The sequence below is a fragment of the Cavia porcellus genome, unplaced genomic scaffold, assembly GCF_034190915.1.
Source record: "Cavia porcellus strain 051 isolate PalLab524CR breed Dunkin Hartley unplaced genomic scaffold, mCavPor4.1 scaffold_1, whole genome shotgun sequence".
NCBI lineage: Eukaryota > Metazoa > Chordata > Mammalia > Rodentia > Caviidae > Cavia > Cavia porcellus.
In genome coordinates, this window is record NW_026947484.1 from 121,600,406 (window position 1) to 121,618,747 (window position 18,342).

At 39.5% G+C, this 18,342-nt stretch overlaps 1 protein-coding gene and 1 non-coding gene across 7 annotated transcripts in view; both read left to right on the top strand.

Moving 5' to 3' along the window:
- Window positions 1–18,342, top strand: part of Cdc14a (cell division cycle 14A) — a 153,895-nt gene that overhangs the window by 94,294 nt on the left and 41,259 nt on the right. For all 6 annotated transcript variants that reach the window (XM_013143113.3, XM_003479174.4, XM_063254907.1 and 3 more), the window contains 2 exons: window positions 5,373–5,603; window positions 9,925–10,063. In XM_013143113.3, coding sequence (XP_012998567.1) covers window positions 5,373–5,603; window positions 9,925–10,063 — 370 coding nt within the window. The remainder of the gene's footprint in view (window positions 1–5,372; window positions 5,604–9,924; window positions 10,064–18,342) is intronic.
- LOC111754399 (U6 spliceosomal RNA) lies at window positions 447–551 on the top strand. The gene has a single exon (XR_002789090.1). It is a non-coding gene; the product is annotated as a U6 spliceosomal RNA (small nuclear RNA).

Genomic DNA, 18,342 nt, shown 5'->3' on the forward strand with positions numbered 1-18,342 from the left:
TCTGTCATGTAGGGTCATTAGAAATAACAGGTGGAATACCTGGGAAAACTGCTTTCTAACAGTTGGTCTTTCAGGACAGGATTGATTGAGCCAGCCTTCTTGCAAACTTACCTAATTGGAAATCTTATTGGATGTATTGTCTGAACTGTAGCTTTGTTGTTGGGTATTGATTTGGCAGAGTTGAAGGACTTTACCAAGTTTTCTTAAAGAGAACATGAGAGGCATAATTTTTAAAAGTCATTTAAAATATTTTTATATACATGAAATCCTTCTTTAAAAAAAGAAGAAAATGCCAATGAGCTAATAAAAAGACAATAAAAGTAAACTGTGATCCTCTCCAAGTTTACTAGCTGGAGGTAAGATCTTCTGCACTTAATTCCTCCCATTTGCTCCTTGTTTTTTGTTTTTTCTTGTGCACATCTTTCTTCTGTTAATTCTTTCACTGTGTGCTCGCTACGGCAGCACATGCACTAAAATTGGAACGATACGGAGATTAGCATAGCCCCTGTGCAAGGATGACACGCAAATTCTTTCAGTGTATATGTACTTGTATGTGTCTGTGTACACACAATTTTATTTACAAAAATAGGATCATAGCATATATTTTAGCTCATTATCAGTTTTTTCACTTAACATATCATAGACTTCTTTCCTTGGCCATATATGTAGATCTATGCTATAATATTCCATGACTGCAGTGTATATTATTCTATTGAATGACTGTGTCATAATTTTGTGGATTTATTTTTAAAGGAAATATAAGATGCTTACAGTTTTTTACTTTTTAAAAAACTGCTGTAGCTGGAATACATAGTCATTTTTCTACAGTTCTAGTTTCCTCTTTAAGTCTTAGAAATAGAATCACCAGACAAAAGAATATGTGTATTTTGTGTAATTGTTTTTGGTGCTGGGGATTATGCATAATGATTCTTAATTGTAAAAATCTTAAATTGTTTTCAGTCCCATTTGCAATATGGAGAAAGAATTATGGCTGCCACCTGCTTATGTGCCAGGCAGGGATGGAGCTCAACATTTGCATACACATCCTCTATTTAGTGCTAGTTGTTAACTACTAGTGGTAGTTATTTTATGAAAGAGAAGGAGACTGAGAGGCGCTGTCTGCTGCCCAGGCTCACACACCACGTAAGAAGCCGTGTGTGAACTTAGACAACTGCTCTATTTGGTTCACGCTCGCTACAAAACTTAAGCAATACAGATAAAGAATTAAAGTCAAGACATAACAGGCTAAAATACTGCCGTACATACATCTTTCATTTGCACTTGTGCCCTCTCATATTGAGAAACAATGATCTGAATATTTTGCTTCCATAATATTGATTGACTCTTATGATGCCTGGTGCAGTTTTGTTTATGTTTTCAGGAATCCTCATTTTAGGATTTGATGTTCTCTAGCAGATTCATCTTTTTTTTTAAAAAATAGGCTTTAACTTTGTAACTACTTTTTGAATTTAAACTAAATTTATATTAAAATTAAATTTTATTCAATTATAATGAAATCTTGGTAGTCTTTTTTTTTCCTTTCTTTTTTTTTTTTTTTTAATTTTGAGAAACTCTTTGTTTCCTGAGGAGGCTGAAAGCATTTCAGGGGTTTGTTAGTAGAAAAGCTAAGGTTTTTAGGGGATGAACAATCAAATAACTGTTGCTAGGATGCAGCAAAAGGAAGCCCTTAAATCTCGGGATCTTGGCAGAATGCATTGTAAGAGAATTACGGGTGTGTTTGTGTCAACAAAGAGTGACTAGGAGGTTCATTCCCATCCTGTTCACATTGTTTCCACAGTGGAGAAAGATCCCTGCTTTTTATTTTAATTATTTTGAATTGATAAAAGAATGACAGCAGTAGAATGATATTTTGGATTTCAGATTTAAAACCTTTAACTGGCAATATCATTCTCACATCCATGTCTGTATGTATATATGGATGTATGTGGTGCTGGGGTTAAACCCAGAGCCTTTGCACTGAGCTGCATTCACAGCCATTTTTAAGGATCTCTTATTTTGAAGACAGAGTTTTGCTCAGTTGTCCAGGCTGTGATCCTTCTGCCTCAGCCTCCAAGTACTAGAATTATAGGTATGTGTCCCTGTGCCTGGCTTCATGTCTGTTTATTTATTTATGCTTTTGAGTACTGGGAAGCGAGCTCAAGACCTCACACTTGTCAGGCGGGCACCATGCTGCTCAGCTACATCCTCAGCCCTTCATGTCTGTTTGAACACACACCCAAGGTGGGGAGGGGGCTGGGTGAGGGACGTGTATAGTGTGAGACAGAGAATCCCAGCAGACTGAAGCACCGGCCTGCTCCTTAAAGAGAAGCCTGGTGCACAGTCCCGGGCCGGGGGAAGCCTCCCTCCTCACTCCCTTGCTGCTTATGTCAGCTTCCAGGAGCTCGAACCTGCTCTGTTCGAAGGTTCCCTTGTGTGTCACAACAATGGGGGGATGTAATGCATGTTAAGGGCATCTTAGTGAGGGCTGGAGATGTTCTACCCAGGACTTTGGCAGTGTTGGACACGTGATAGGCACTTACGAGGCAGCACGCATTATAGCTGCATTTTATCATCAGTGAGCTCAATCAACGTAGTTTATCTCTTTCTATACTTGATTGTAGTTTTGCAGTTTTTACTTTTAATAATGACTAGGTGTACTCGTCATTGAACTCTGCTGTTCTTCAGTTTCCTAACTTAAAATGAGTTGGGAAGAGGTGAATTTGAAGATCTCTTTCAGCTCTGGAATTGTTTCTGGCCGGGCAGCTCAATGCCTGGGCTGTGCCTGTGCCTCCCTGATGCCAGGGCGCCATCTAGTGTCCATATGGAGTAAGGGGCGAATGAGTGCTCCATTCCTTCTTGGAGGTACTGAGCATATCGCTGAAACCAATTACTCTCAAAGCATGTCCAAATGCATTGATAACACTCACAAACAGCTGCTGAGAAGCATGGGAGGTTTTCAGTTTTTGTTTATAATGAATTGGTGTCGATTTTAGGGATTAAAGAAACCCATTCAACAACTCTAAGAAGTACAGCCCCTAATGTTCACATCGTGTTCTCTTGGAGGCTTAGTAAATTGGGGTCAGCTTGAGTCTTCCTTGGAGTCAGCTGCAGCATAGATGGTAAAATAGGATGGCTAGGGTTAATTTCTATCTTTAGGCTATATATCTGTTGCTGGGAAATAATTTGAGCAAATAAAACAGACTTGATCTTTGCAAGTGTTTTCTCTTCATGTGTGTGTACAAGTTGCTGTTGCCACACAAATGTAAAGTGAGTTCCAAGTTGTCTGCTTGCTCAGAGAAAGAATGCCTATGAAAATCATGTATCTGGGCCTGGGTTAGTTAGGCCTGCCTTCCAACTCAGCTTCTGTTTTTTTGTGTGACTTTGGCCAAGCCTACCAGTTAGGGCTCTTGTTTGCAAGTGGTTGAATGAACTCTGAATACATTAAATTAAAAAGGCATTCATTGGAATATGTTGGATCACTCAGCCTGCAAGATGAACCTGACAGACTGGCAATGCTAGGTAATCCCAACAGGAAATTTCCTCCAAGGAGCTTGCTACAAGGAAGACTAAAGAGTAAAAAACATAGCACCAAAAGGTCCAGGATATTATGGAAAGACAGATGGTGCCTCAGTGCTAGGGAGACAAAAGGGACAAAAGGGGATTACCAGAACTGGGAGCACGGGGAAGAGCTTGGGAGGCTGGTGCTGAGCCCTCCGGAAGGGGCGCTGTGTGTCCGCTGCATGGACTTGAGGGTTGGGAGTGCTGGGCTCAGGGCCTGAGATGTGCACCACAGTCTTCCCTGGGGCGCCCACTGGACTGGGGCTTTGGCTGCCGCTGTCTTCTGCTCCTGTAGAACAGGGGGAGGGCCTTCTCACTGCTTTTCCACAGTTAGAGTCAACAGGAAGACAGCTGGGGAGGAAGGTACTCTGGGAAAAGTGGTATATGGACCTCAGCACCAGCATCATGGAGCAGGGTATCAAAGAGTTGGCTGGAGCTGAAAGGAGACAAGAAATGACCAGCACAAAGCAGCATCCAAGGCAGGAGGCAACGTAGCCAAGAGCACACTGTGGAATCTTCTAGTTCAGTGCACAGGCTGCCGCTGCTGCCGCCCACCATCACAAATGAATTCCTAAGAGGCCCCTTCACCGACTTGGTATGCCAGGATCAGTGACTCTGAGGCAGTTAAAGGTGTGGGAGACAGTTTGTTGAGAAATTAGTCCCTTGTCCCTTGGAGCAGCTGGGAAAGGTCTGTAGTGGCCAGCTAGTCACTTGGGCTGATTGGCCAAAACCAGTGCTGTAGCTTATCTGATTGTAGCTCACATGGTGCAGGTATCCCAGGAGGCTTGGACTCTGAGCACCTCCCTCCTGAAAAGAAAATATTGGTCACAAAGTTACTGTTTTGAGGGGGGCTGTTATTAGATTACAGGAAGAGAATAAGGATAGGAAGGAGGGGAGTATAAGGACGGCTAGACAGAAAGTAGATCAAAATATGTTACTTGCATATTTGAAAGTACCACATTGAAACCCAAGATTATGTAAAATTAATAAGCATTAGTAAAATATATTTAAAAAGTTACTGTTTTAGTTTTTATAAATTAATTATATTTTAAACTGACATATATATTTATGGTATATAAGAAGTTATTTTAAAATATGTACGCATTGTTGAGTGGCTAAGTCAGGTTTATTGTGTCTGTTACTTCACGTAGTTTTCATTTTCTGTGACAAAACACTTGAAACTCTTAAAACATCTCTCTTGGTGACTTTCCTGTATCCTGCACATTGTTGTTAACGGTGTGCATGATCTCTTGGACCTATTCTTGTTTAACTGGAATTTTGTATCCTTTGATCAACATCTTTACTTTTAGTTTCTTAATCTGTTACATGAGGCTAACCATTCTGAGTTTTTTTTTTTAATTCAGAGAGGAATTGTGTACAATTGTGGTTTGTACATTGTAGTTGCTTAATAACCCTCTACCTAGTTTGCTGAGAGTTATACAATTATATATTATATTACACATCTGGCAAAACAAACCTTAGCTGAAATGTATTCGTTAAGGAAGAATAAAGCTCAGAGGGGAGTAAAATCTCAAGAATCATTTGAGGTCTGTTGTGCACATGTTAGCACTTCCAGAAATGCCTTTGTTTTTGCAGTAGGAGGAATATGCTGTCCCGGATTTTGTTTTGGCCTCCTCTGGTGTTTATAGTTACATGGACGGCTGCTCTTACAAACTTGCTGTGACCTTTTACTCTCTGGTGAAACATCGTAAACTCCGATGGAATTTGCACACTTCGTTGTTGGGATTGCTGTGATTCTGGGTTATGTTAGATGAAATGTGTACCTCTCACATACTCCTGCTTTTTCCTGTTAGGTTACCCTCTTCACGCCCCCGAAGCCTACTTCCCTTATTTCAAAAAGCACAACGTGACTGCAATTGTGAGACTGAACAAAAAGATTTATGAGGCGAAGCGCTTCACCGATGCTGGCTTTGAGCACTATGACCTCTTCTTCATTGATGGCAGCACGCCCAGTGACAACATCGTGCGACGGTTCCTGAATATCTGTGAGAACACCGAAGGCGCGATTGCGGTTCACTGCAAAGGTGTGTGCGAGATCTGGGGAGTCCCTGTGCTCATGGTCCGGGCCAAGCCCCAACCAGCAAATAATGAAAGTAAAATCAGCTAACGTCTTGGAAAGCAATGAGGCTTTCATGTCATGCCCTCGGGACTCAAACCCGTTTTTATCACCCGTTCCTGAAGAAAGGATTGTGTGGATGTGGACAGTCAGCGGGGCTGTGGCTTTCTTCCACTGGCAGCTTCTCTGCCATTAACCTGCCCAAGCCCAGGCTCATTGACATCACCTTCCACAAAAGGGGAAATAACAGCAGCAGTGTTCTCAGTACAATCGTAGGCATGCTGGGAAAAGTGTCACGATAGAAATGCTGTTCTCCTCCTCGTCTGCTCTCAGAATCACTCACCTCCTGCCTGTTCTGCATTCGCCCATGTGATGTTTTAGTCTTTGCATTTCATGATCCAGCCATCTGGACCCTCATTGCACCCCCCGCGCCTCCCCTCGCCTACTAATATTTGCATCGTGGAGCCCAGGCCTCTTTGCTCCTTGCTAGGGGTCATCTGCTCGCTTACTTCCCAAGCTGTGGGGCCGCCTCTTAGAATGAATTGAGACTTTGTCCTGTGAGTGACCTCCTGCTCGCTGGGGGTGAATACTTAAGTATGCCTCAGATACTGCCTAGAACATGTGGTCTGTCATATTTCTGTGTCAGCTACTCAGAAAACATGAATGGCGTTTGCTCTAAACTTAGAGGTCAGGTTCTGCGAGGCTCACATTCCATTTCATACCTCCCAGTCTGGGAGAAGATGATTTCCAGGCCACCTCGCGATGGAGCCGTCTGCTCCTCACGCGCAGCTCCGCACAGCGCCGCTGGGTGGTGCTGTTGTCACGGTTTTGTGCGCGCCCGCCGCCTTTCGCTGCATTTTATGCTAATGAGCCAGTAGGAGTTGGGAATGGAGCTGTTCTTTTCGTGTGCCGAGGGCTGCTGTAACTGCCTTATTCAGAAGAGAGTGGCTGCGGTTCTGACAGAAACTAAAATACTGTTTTGTAGGCCCTCGTTTCTATGTTTAAGATCTGAGTAGGTGGAGGTACTTTGCCGAGCAGGTGCGCAGCAAGGGTAAGCTGCGTTTTCCCGAAGACGGGGAGAGTGCGGGCCCGCGGTGGCCCCTGATGAGATGCGGGCCATGGCGTTGGGGCCCTCGGTCCTGCTCCGCTGCCCGGATTCCCGCGGAGCTGGCTCCCGCTCTGTGGACGCCCTCCCTCGGGGAGCCCAAGCTGTGGATTGTTAGGAAGGATCCTTGCTTGCTCCCTTGGAGGCCCGAGGAATTCTGTCCTTGGTGTGTTTCATTTGCATTCTACTTTTGCTTTTCTGTCTCCTTTGGTTAGATGGCCAGGCCCTAGACCACACCTGCATTTCATAGGTTGCAACTGTGAGCAGAAATGGAGGGACTAGAGCAGCAGCCATCGTTTAGGAGATTATCCCTATCTGCAGACTGTAGCTTCGTGTCATTGTAAAAGCATCACTATTTCCCTGGGATTAATTTAGCCATCCGTGTGGTCAGGGAGTTTTGTGACAACCAGGTTGAATCGTTTATATGTGGATTAACAGGCCGTGTCTTGGATTAATAAATTTAAGGAGAAGAAATGGAGGGGGACGTTCATTAAGACTCAGCAAATTGCTGGATAGTGTTCCTCACTTAAGAAACCTTGTGGAAATCAAACTGTCTGGTGTTAACATTCCTGTTAATATCTTTGCTTGACCCTTAAATGTTTATCACATATATTTTCGGATCAGAACTTTTAGCATGGAGGTGAATTCTTGCCCAGGAAGGTCACGTTTGTAGTAGTACATCCTTTTGAGAGTGTTGCCTTGTTTGCTGCCACTGTACAAACATGCAAAATTCTCTTACAGGAATTACACTTCTGGCTTAATTACAGCTGTATTGCTTTTAATAGCATCCTTATCTACCATAGGCCTGTTAATTATTTTGACACCTGCCCTAATTAAGTCAGTTTAATTTCCTGGGAATCCAAACTGCTCTTAGTATTTTGATTGAACTAACAGGAAGAGGAGAGTGAATCTTATCTTATGCCAGATGAACTTTGGTACTGAGTGGACAGAGAAGGAAGATGTCACGTCTCAACATGTAAAGTATTATATCCAGAGACAAACTAAAAACTTAATTTGCTGGGAATGTGTGGAACTTTACCACCGAATCTGCCATTCACTTCGTGGTTGGTGAAGAGTGGCCATGGGTTCTTGTAACTGACTAGCACAAATAATAATCTAAGACACAGCAACACTGTGATATTCTGGCATGCAATAGAGACTTCAGAAAATGGCTGGAACTCTAAAGCAGCTGGAATTTGAGTTGGTAGAAATAGAACCCTTTCAGCCTCTTGTCATGCTGTGCCAGGGAGCCCTTTAATTATGAATGCTTTAACATTTTTTTGAGTTTTTATAGAAACTTAGTGAAGTGTTCCTATTATGTTCACTTGTGGTAAGAGCTCCTAACTATCGAGTGCTAAGTAGGTTCTTTTTATAGCTCTAAATTATAGACTCTTTTTAAAAGGGGGAAGCAACTCAATTTCAGAAAAATTTGAAAATTCTCTGCACCACTTCTGTACTTGTGAGGAGGACCCAGAACCTAACTGTGGGCGCCTCAAGCTCCTTACACCAGGAGGGCAGCGGTGAGAGGTGTTTCCCCGAGGAAGACCACCTGCTCCCCAGGTCTGCTTGGTGGCCCTGGAAATCTGCTGGGCCCCAGCTCCTGCTGCAGGCACACACTGTGGTTTATCTACAGGTTTACCGATAGTCCCCTCAGGTATCTGGGGAATTAGCAACCTCCGGCTCTGGGCCAAACAGAAAGACAGATTACTCTTACCTCTTAATATTAAAAGAAAAGCCCCACTGAGACCTTATTTAAACTTCCCTCTTTCTAAAGGATGTTATGGTTGATCTGAGGAAAAAGCTATTTCAGATGAAAATGGGGGATGCACATACATACCCCTCATGTAATAAAACACTGTATCTGTGTGTTTTTATTTTTTAAAGGAAGAGCTAACGAGAAGGGAATGCCAGGTGTCTGCAGCTGTGATGTTGACTGTCATTTCGTCTTCATTTTTGATACGTGTTCTTAACTCAAACAGTAATGCTCCCAATGGAGCAAAATTCTTTTTTTTTTTTTTTTAGTGAAAACCTTTTTCTATGTAAAGCACAGATTTACATATCATGCATACATAGATACACAGTAATCTGTGCCAGTAAATTCCATGATTAGGATAAAATACCTAAAGAGGCACCTAGTGGAACAGTAATGTAAAAAGGGTTATGAAACGGTGATTTAAGAGCACACCTTTTCACATTGTACCGTTTCTGAAACCCGAAGGGTAAATAAGGAGCAAACAGAACAGATACTGAGAAATAGGAAACACATTCAAATGGGAAAGGGATCAAAGGAGGGGAAGGAAGAAGGGAAGGAAGGGAAAAGAATGAAAAAAAAAAAAGAGAATGGAAGGAAAAAATGGAATCGGCTTTTGTACGTGAGGAGAGGAAACAGGGTTGAGGAGAGGGCAGGTGAAGGGGAATAAAAAGAAGTAACACATTATGTACAGGCACAGATTCCCTATGATGAATGTGGTGATTATGGCAAATGTATACTAACAAAATTGATTTTAAAAAATTTATGAAATTAGGATGGATTTAAAAATTGATAGCCTGTTATTGTTATTATTATTTTTTACTTACATGAACTTGAATAATGCTGTACAATATACCACTAGTCAATAGGATAGTGTCTCAGGTTTGCTAAAATACTGTGGATTTCAAAACGCTGGAAGACCGTAGCAGAGTCTCTGTTTATATCTGATCAGGGAAAGCTGTCAGAAGGGCCCCTCAGAATGAGAAGATTGTTAAACATATCAAAAATAAAGCCATTAACTTTTTCCTATTTCCTTTTCTAACTAAATATTCTCATGGGTGAAATCAAGATTTCATCACTTTCCTAGATCGGAAACATCAGTTGCTTTTAACTTTCCCGGTGACCTCGTCGAGGTGTCTTTCCAGTTCAGCCCTTCTCCCTTGTTATGTGACATCCTCTCTGCCCCCTCTGTTGTGTGTCCTGGTTTTCCATCTTCCTTGGTCTCTGTCCTTTGTGTCTCAGCTCCATTTGTTTTCATAGCATGGCTTGTTTGCCCCCAGATATGTGGTAGCTTCCTCTGACTCTTTCCATCGATTACACACATGCACACTTGGGTTTCATACACTCGCATGTCATGCAGTTTTGGGACGAGGTGTAGTGTCAGCAGTATCTTTGTGGGTACATTGGCTTTATTTTGTATTCCCTGTCTTGCAGCTGGTCTTGGAAGAACAGGAACGTTGATAGCCTGTTATGTAATGAAGCACTACAGGTTTACACATGCTGAAATCATTGCTTGGATCAGGATTTGCCGGCCAGGCTCCATCATCGGACCCCAACAGCACTTCCTGGAAGAGTGAGTATACAGTCTCCATTGTCCTGTGACATCCTGCCTTGGAATCCTTTCTGTTCCTCTTGTTCCCCTGGTTGTGGACTGTCTCAAGCCTGCAGTTATAAAATAACTGCCTTGTTATAGAAGTCTGTGCCTCCGATAGAATATTGTTGATCTGACAGCTAATGCATTCTAACTTTGTACCTTTTATATCTCTTAGATCAGGTGAGAGTGAGAAGACAATCACAGAGCCATCTCTGCCTACCCTTTTTCTGTCATTTTCTATGTGTGATCTGGCTGCAGTGTAATTTTCTTATGTCATCCCACTTGGCACTTTTCATTCTTCTCTTTTGTTTGCATGTCTAAAAGCAGAATGACATTTTAAAAAACACAACTAAGGTCAGTCAGTGATTTTAGGAAGATGACTGCTCCCTGGTAACTACTGAACTGCTCATGAAGCTGTAACTTCTCAATGCACCTGAGAGGTTGCCAAAGAAGGAAGAAGAGGAGGGCTGGCTTTTAAACCTGGTCCTGATACTAACTACTTTAATGGCTATAATTTAGAAGAATTCTTACAATTTCATTTCTTCATTCATTTACTTTAATTTATCCATTAAATTTCTGTACAACCCCAGCCCACTAGGTGGAAAAATTTTTATAAGGGTACAGACCTTTCTAGACCGCCTGGTTTCTCCAGATAAATATTAGGGCTTACCATCAATTTACCTATTAATAAAATAAAAAGATGAAAGTAACACTAGTTGAGCTAGGTCCAGCTCCCTAATGTTATCAGTTAGTGTTGTCCTATACTGAAACTTCAAATTTTTTTTTATGTTGGGATGGGTGTATGTTGAATTATATTATTTTCTATATAATTACTTCTTTCCAATTTAAATAATTTTAGATTGGTAAAAAACAACTGATGATGAATTTCATAGAAAGACAGCCTAGCATCTGACATGGTTAGGAACATTCAACAGGGGATCACGAGTAAGAAAAGAGCTAACAAGACTGAGTACATCAGCTTAGCTTAAAAGCGTAAGGCAGAAGTATAATGATTTTTCAAGAAGGAATTTGCAAGGACAGGGTCATTAAAAAGAGAGAAATTTCTTGGTTTTTACCTTTGGGGATATAAAACAATTTTGTTACTAGAGCTTACCCTTGATCAGGTTCTCAGGCAGTAATTTCCTTTACATCTCTATTATGCATTTGGTTTGACTGTGGGGATGTATGTGCCAGCCAGGTGCTTATTATACTTTTTGCTTACTAAGGTTAAACAAATGGCCTTAAGGTTAAAAAAATGCTTCCAAGTTCTTACTCCATTTAATTTATCTTAAAATTAACAGTTGGACGCATGGTCATTCTGTAGGTTTTTCTGACTCTTTCCTGGCACCAGGCACCTGCTCAGTGCAGCTCACAGGTGAGCAGGTACAGCTGGGAACACCGCTTGCCAGGGGCACATAATCTAGAGGCAGATACACCTGTTCACTTTATGCCTGTGCACGCCTTTCTACTGCCATGCGGTGCCTATTTTGTCTACTTTGTCTCAAATTAATATCAGCAGAAATTAGGGCACAGGCACTCCAGATTGAAAGAAAGTGTTTTTACATTTACAGGTATGCACGCTATAAAACTTAGGAAATTTCCTTAGCTGTGACTCACACTGGTTCTTCAGATACTGTCTCTGAAAACTGAGGTACAGGAATGACCTACTTGCACAACTCCAGAATTAAAGTACGTCATGGTTGTGCTTAGATTAGAACCTTTCTGAAGGCAGCTTTCCTTTTCTTTTGGGCACTGTGCCTTTTATATTTTACAGCATTTCTTATGTAGCTCAGTGACTGACCATTTGCCTAGCATATCAAGACTCTGGGTTTGATTCCCAGCACCATTAGGAGGGGGGAAAAAGAAAAGAAAAGAAAAGCTTGCACAGAAACGTGCCTGTGTTGCTCACGGCTTTCTGAGGTTTAGATTGCCTTCTTCAGGGTAGGTAGTGGCTGTGATGTGTTCTGTTTGACTTTTTAGTCTTTTAATCTTTCCTCCTCGTTTCTTTTTTCCTTTCCAAGTCTGTTTCTAGCCACGCCCCCATGGGAGATGACGTTGTTCAGTGTAAAAGCTGGGATTACAGGCAAAGATATCTTAAGTAGAACATGGAAATTATTACCTACAAGGAAAATATTTGTGAAGTTGGACTGCACTGAAATTTTAAAATCCTGTTCATCAAAGATCCGGAGAATATATTTGCATTACATAGAGCATACACTCTACATGTGTTTAGAATATTTAGAGCCCTACACCTCAACAAGAAAAAGTCTAACACAAAAATACATAAGAAACATGAATAAAATACTTCATGAAAGAAGATACACAGTCAATAAATATATGACAAGATGTTCAAACCTCATTAGGTAAAAGCAAATTAAAACTACAATGCAAAATATCACTACAAGCATTAACTTCTCTCTGGCCATTCAAACACGAAGTGTGTTTCCACACCAGGACCTTCCTATGATTTCTTGGGAGGTTGAGGCTGGAGGATCAGTTGAACCCAGGAATTCAAGACCAGCAAAACTATCTCAAAAGTAAAGAAACAAAGAAAGGAGAAAGAAACCCTCAAATTTTGTCAACTCAAGATTATGAATACATTATCATCTGAAAGTTTTAGTTCAACAGTTTGAGTTGCTTTAAAAAACCGTGTTGTGAGATAAGAACCCTGTTTTGTTTCTCCATGTGGATATCCATTTGATCCAGAACAATTTATTAAAAAGATCACTCTTTAAGTCTTTTGGGAAAAAGTAGAATTTCTGTTTTTAGTTTTTGGACATTATAGAAGGGTTCCTTTTTCCCTGAAGCCTTTCCAGCATTTACCACCATTTGCTTTTTTTGACGGTAGGCATCTTTCTGGAGTAAGATGAAATCTCAGTATTATTTTAATTTGCATTTCTCTAATGGCCAGAGATGTTGAACATTTTTCATATATTCATTGGATATTTGAAATTTCTTCTGGGAAGTATCTTTTCACTACAGTTGCTCATTTTTGATTGGGTCTTTTATTTTTTTGGGGGGGGTCTAATTTTGTTGAGTTCTTTATATATATCCTCTGTCTGAAGAAAAGCAGGTAACATTTTTACCCATTCCATAGATTGTCTTTTCAGTGTGTTGTGTGCAGAAGCCTTTTAATTTGATATGATTCCATTTGTTGATTCTTGATGTTATTTCTTGTACAATTGAAGTTCTGTTTAGAAAGTTCTTGCCTGTGCCTTAAGACCATAAAAGTAAGTGAATTAAATCAGACACACAAGCTTAAATGTCACATGGTTTCTCTTACATGAGAAACCAAAATATAAATGAAGAGCAAAATAAAAATGAATAATAGAAAATCGGGAGATAGAGTTTTTGCAGATGAGAAGGGGTCCAAGACATGGAAGGAGGAGAGGGAGGGAAAGAAAGAGGCTGTCAAAAGAATTGCGATCTGTAGTATACACGTACAGACTCCCCACAGGAATGTGATCATTATGTACTGCAAATATGTACTCATTAAAATAAAAAAAAGAGCATCCTATCCCATTGTTCTAAAATGTCAGCTTATTATAAATCGAGTGTCTGTCTGTCTCTGGACACCGTATTCCACTCTGCTGGTTAATTTGTCTTGGCACCAATGCCTCAGTGTCCTCCTTCCTGAAGCTGTGAAGTAAGTCTCAATGTCTAGGAATATAAGTTCTTGATTTCATTGAAGATTATCTTTAAATGTTTACTTATTTAGATCTTTTGATTTTCTCTGAGAAATTTTAAAAATGCCGTTAGCTTTCTTAGTAGAGAAGTTGTCTGTCTTTTACTTGAAGTTACTGAATGCACTCTACTGATACCAGTTTTCATCTTCTATTTTCTAATTGTTTAAAGCTGCTCTTTAGAATTGAAACTAAAAATCTTAGTTCAGTGAGTTTTTGCAGTTGTATGTCACAACCCAAGACAAGAGGAAGGACTTTCTAACACCCCAGAGGTTCCAGTGCCCTTTTCCAGCGAGGCTGCCCTGACACACCTCACAAGCAGTTACAGCTGGTTTCTATTACCTCAGACCAATTTTGCCTGTCCTTGGATTTTATCCATATAGCATATTTTGCCACTGGCATTTTCCCTCTTCAAATAATGTTTGTGATTCATCATGTTCAGAATATTAATAGTTCATTCTTCTTTATTGGTGAATAGTATCTCATTGACTGATGTATTTATACAACCATTGATGAACATTTGAATGATTTCTAATTTTTAGCTATTATGAATAAAGCTACTATGACTGTTCCTAGATGTCTTCTTAGGAACATACGCTTTCATTTCGCTTCTTTAAATAACTGGATGAGATTGCTGGATCATAGGTTTAGATAATAGTTTAATTTCATGAGAAGCCACCAAACAGCTTTTCCAAGTGGTTGAATTGTTTTATGTACCAATTGGTAATGCACAAGTGTTCTAGTTGTTCGATCTTGGCCAACATTTTATATTATAGACTTTTTTGTGATTTCAATTTGTATTTCACTGATAGTGAATGATGTTGAATACCTTTTTTAAAAAATGCATATTATCTTTAGTGAGCTATCCAGCCAAGTCTTTTGCCCACTTAAAAAAGTTAGTTTTTTAAAGAATTGAGACAATGGAATTTTGTTTCTTCTTTGTAAGAATGTTCTTGGTCTATGTTTTGTATTCTAAGTAACTACTTTGAAGGTAATACTATCATCCTTTTCTTTTGTCTTTTCCCCCCAAAATAAAAAAGTTTAGTAAATTATTGATTTGTAGTTTTTTGCTGTTTTGCATATAAGTCTTTCATCAGACACATAAACTGGTATCTTAGGAAAATTTTGAAATTTTGCTGAAATCAATTTTTGAAAGTTGATCATGTTTATCTTTCAGACTTTACTAATTTTACTTGCTAGTCTAGTGTTTTTTTCCCTCTTCTTTATTGAACTGGCTTGAATTTCTAGTATAGTATTAGAAATTGTAAGAGTAGATAGACATTCTTGTTTTGTTCCTGTTCTTAGGGAGAAGATACATCATTGAGTATGATGTTAGCTGTGCAGTTTCATAGGTAACCTTTAACTGAATGAAGAAAATTCCTTTTATGTAGTTTTTGAGTTTTTTTAAAATTAAGAATAAGCAGTGAGCTTTGTTGGTTCCTCTTTATCAGATAATTTAATTTTTCTCATTCCTTCTGGCATTGTGAATTATACTGATTTTCAAGTGTTGAGCCATGATAATTACGATGTGCTAGTTTTTGTTTTTAAAAGACTAAGTTTGATATGCCGATGTTTGTTAAGCATATCAGTGTCTCTGTTAATGAAACATACTGTATAATTTTCTTTTCTTATATGGGTTGACCTTAGTCAAAGTGCTTCAACTAAAAGTGTTGTAGGCCTTGCAGTGTAAGGGTTACCAGGTAGTTTTCTACCCAGCACCCTCTGGGGTATGATGACAAGTTTCCCATGGTGGAGTGTCAGTAGGGGACTGCGAGCAGAGTGTTTTAAAGTAATTTCAGGTCCACTGCGGGTAGTATTGTGATCTTCAGGGAAAGGGTCAGATCCATGGGACCTGGGATTTTGCTATGGATAAACACTTCTGTTCATTTTTTTCTTTGACAATTTTTAATCATTCTACCCAGAAAGTTAGCATGCCATTCTATAGCCATTCTAAATATAATCTGTTTTTGTAATTTATGTCAATAATAGATTTTCTTTTGTCTTTCATATGTTGCTCTAATGAGCTGAAAGAAATCTGCCTGTTTTGCTAAATGTAAAGAGAAGGAATTGATTTCTGGCCCACCTTTTTTCCAGCATGCATCCTGAAGCTCCTACTGAAGCAACTTTTACTTTTCTGTCATAATCAGCTTTCTATTGCTGTGATGAATACCTGAGATAACGTCAAAAGAGAAAAGTTTTATTTTGGGTTATGACTTGAGAGATTTTAGTTTGTGGCTGCTCGCCTCTGTGGCATTTGAGGCTGTGGTGAAGCAACACAGCATGGTAGGAGTGTGTGGTGGACCAAGCTACTCATCTCATGGTGACTGGGGAGCAAAGACCTAAGGAGGAGCTAGGATCCTGATATTCGGGCATTTTCCTGCTGACCTACCTTCTTTCCACAAAGAAGAGGTTTCTTCCATTCTCTGTAGTGCCACAGCTTGGGGACCAGACCTTTAACATGTAGTCTTTTTTTGGAGCGGGCATTCAAGATCCAAAACTATTTTTCATGTTGAACTTTACTGTTACAACTGTCTATCAGGTTAAAATTTTTCCCGGTGATCTTTAATTTTCATGTCACTCCTGTCTATCCTTCAGTTCATCTCACAAGAGGGAGGGATCTCTCCTTTTCTCCCTCTTGTCATTTTTTCCCCTTTCTTCTTCCCTTCCACAAGTATCTGTTGAGAGTTACTAGGTAGGCTATTAGGGAGGGGAGTCACATAAAAATAAAAAAGATAATATTTAGACCCACAGAGCAAAGCAGACGTTTTAACAGGCAAATGTATAAATTATATAGTTTCCCTGAAGATGACAGGTGCTATGCAGAAAAATAAACCAGGGAAGAATAGGGGGTGGAGGAGAAAGCAGTGTTAAATAGGTGGTGCTGAGGGGGCTCATTGAAAAGGCGCTTGAGCAAAGATCTTGCAAAAGTGAGAGTTCAATCACATGGATAAGTTTTTTTAAAAAAGTTTTTTGATTGCTTTTATTTGCTCTCTGATTCAGTTTTTAAACTGACAGTAATTGTGTTTGAGACATAGAACATGATGTTTTGAACTAATAATGTATTATGCAATGGCTAAATCCTAATTAACTTATCTGTTACTTCACATCTGAGGAGAACATTAAAGGCTACCCTTTAGCAGTTTTCTAGTATGTAGTACTTTCGAGCTCATGACCTTGCGCTTGCCAGGCAGGTGCTTATACAGCTGAGCTAAATCCCCGGCCCTGTAGCCTGTAATACGTTTTTAAAAGTGCATTTGTCATGTTGTAAATAGATCTGTTGAACTTACTTCTCCTAACTAAAATTTTGTGTCCTTTGACCAACATCTCTTCAAACCTTCCATTCCCCACTATTTTAAGCCTCGTTCTTTTCTTTGCTTCTGTTTGACTTTATTTTAGTCTCCATGTGACTGAGATCAGGTGTGTTTATCTTTCTGTTCTCTGTTTATTTCATTTAATGTCACATCTTCTACATTTGCCTTTCAGATGACAGTACTGTTTTCTAAAGACGAAGAGTATATAGTGTACCTGTTTCCTTTATCTATTTATCTCTTTGTAGATGCCTGGGTTGATGTCATGTGTTGGTTGTTGTGAGATTATTTAGAATTGGTACTGAATCTTTAAATGCTTGTAGAACTATCAGTGTGTCAGAGTTCAGATTTTGGAATATTTATGTAGAAGTTACTGGTTAAGAGTCTCTAATCTGAAAATCTAAAATCAGAAAACTCTGATACCTAAAACTTTCTGAGTGTCATACAGCACATTTTGGAGCATTTTGGATTTTGAATTTTTGGACTAGGAATGTTTGGCCTATATTCTTGGCTTCATTGCTAGTATTTGTAATTCAAGTCTTCTCTCTTTTTTATTTGTCAACCTTATTAGAAGCTTTTTAGTTTTATTGATCTTTTCAAAGAATCAGCATTTTGTTTCATTGATTATTTCCCCTTCTATGTTTTGTTTTTGATTTTATTAATTTGTGTTTTATGTTCATAGTTCCTTCTGTTTGCTTGGTTTTGTTCTTTTTCCTCTAGGTTTTGGGTTGAGAACATAGATTATGATTTGAAAGATTTAATTTTTACTAATGTACATATTTAGTTCTCTTTCTTACTTTGTCCTACAATTTTTATTATGTTGTATTTTTGATATTTAGAGTGGGTCATTTCTATTTTCTATCTTCCAGTTCACTGACTCTTCTCTGCATTCTGCTATATATTCCAACTGCTGAGTTCCAAATTTTGGTTCTTATGTTTTTCCATTCTAAAATTTCTCTTTTCTTTATATCTTCTATTTCTTTGCTGAGACTTTCTATTTTTCGTTCATTTCACATACATCTGTAGTCCTTTGTTGAAGCGTTTTTATCAAGACTCTAGTCCTTGTCAGATAATACTAATATCTGAATCATTTTTTGTTGGCATTTACTAATTGCCTCTGTGTTCAGTGTGCGTCTGTGTATGAAAATAGGCTGCCTTTCAACTCACGACCCTCCTGCTCTTAGCATTCAATGAATGTGCCACTGTGACTGCCTGCCTTTTTTTTTTTTTGGCCATGCTAGTGGTTGAACCCAGGCTTTGCACATTC